Source organism: Nestor notabilis, unplaced genomic scaffold (genome assembly GCF_000696875.1).
Source record: "Nestor notabilis isolate BGI_N333 unplaced genomic scaffold, ASM69687v1 scaffold30624, whole genome shotgun sequence".
Lineage (NCBI taxonomy): Eukaryota > Metazoa > Chordata > Aves > Psittaciformes > Psittacidae > Nestor > Nestor notabilis.
Genome location: NW_009925713.1, coordinates 2,746 through 3,238, shown reverse-complemented (window position 1 = coordinate 3,238; position 493 = coordinate 2,746). Strand labels below are relative to the sequence as shown.

At 51.3% G+C, this 493-nt stretch overlaps 1 protein-coding gene across 1 annotated transcript in view; it reads right to left on the bottom strand.

The window, feature by feature from the left end:
* The window catches only part of LRSAM1 (leucine rich repeat and sterile alpha motif containing 1), a gene marked incomplete at its 3' end in the record, with an annotated part of 21,068 nt that extends 20,871 nt beyond the window's left edge, over window positions 1-197 (bottom strand). The window contains 1 exon segment of the mRNA XM_010013173.1: window positions 126-197. Within this exon segment, the coding sequence (XP_010011475.1) occupies window positions 126-197 (72 nt within the window).
* Window positions 198-493: the final 296 nt, after the last annotated feature.

The window sequence follows — 493 nt, the reverse complement described above, 5'->3', positions numbered from 1 at the left end:
GGGAAAGTGTAGTGGGAGGTCTGTAAGAGTGAAGGGGCATGGAGGAGATTAGTGGTAACACAGAGGAGGTACCAAGCCACTGGGCATCCAGGAGCAGGCACAGAACAGCCCCTGCCATTGCTTACCAGGCACATTTGGTATTCAAGGCGCTTCCGAGCATCATCGCTGGGTTTCTTCTTACGGAAGAAAAGTGGCATCTTCAGTTTGGACCCCAGCTGTGCCTCAGTGGCACAAACCATCAGCATACAGAAGGGCAGAGGGCTCCTGGAGTACGTGCCTGCTGGGGAACCTGGGCTACACAACTGTGCTCTAATAAATATGGGGGGAAAGGAAAAATACAAACATCACTGTCTCAACAACTGTCTTTGTTAAGCCCCTCTATGACTTGATCAAACAGGCAGGTCCCAGCACTCCTCCGTGGTAGAGGTGTTAACACAAGCTGCAAAAGCACTGCTGTGTCTGAGATGGGTTGATTGTATTGGTCACTCCCGCA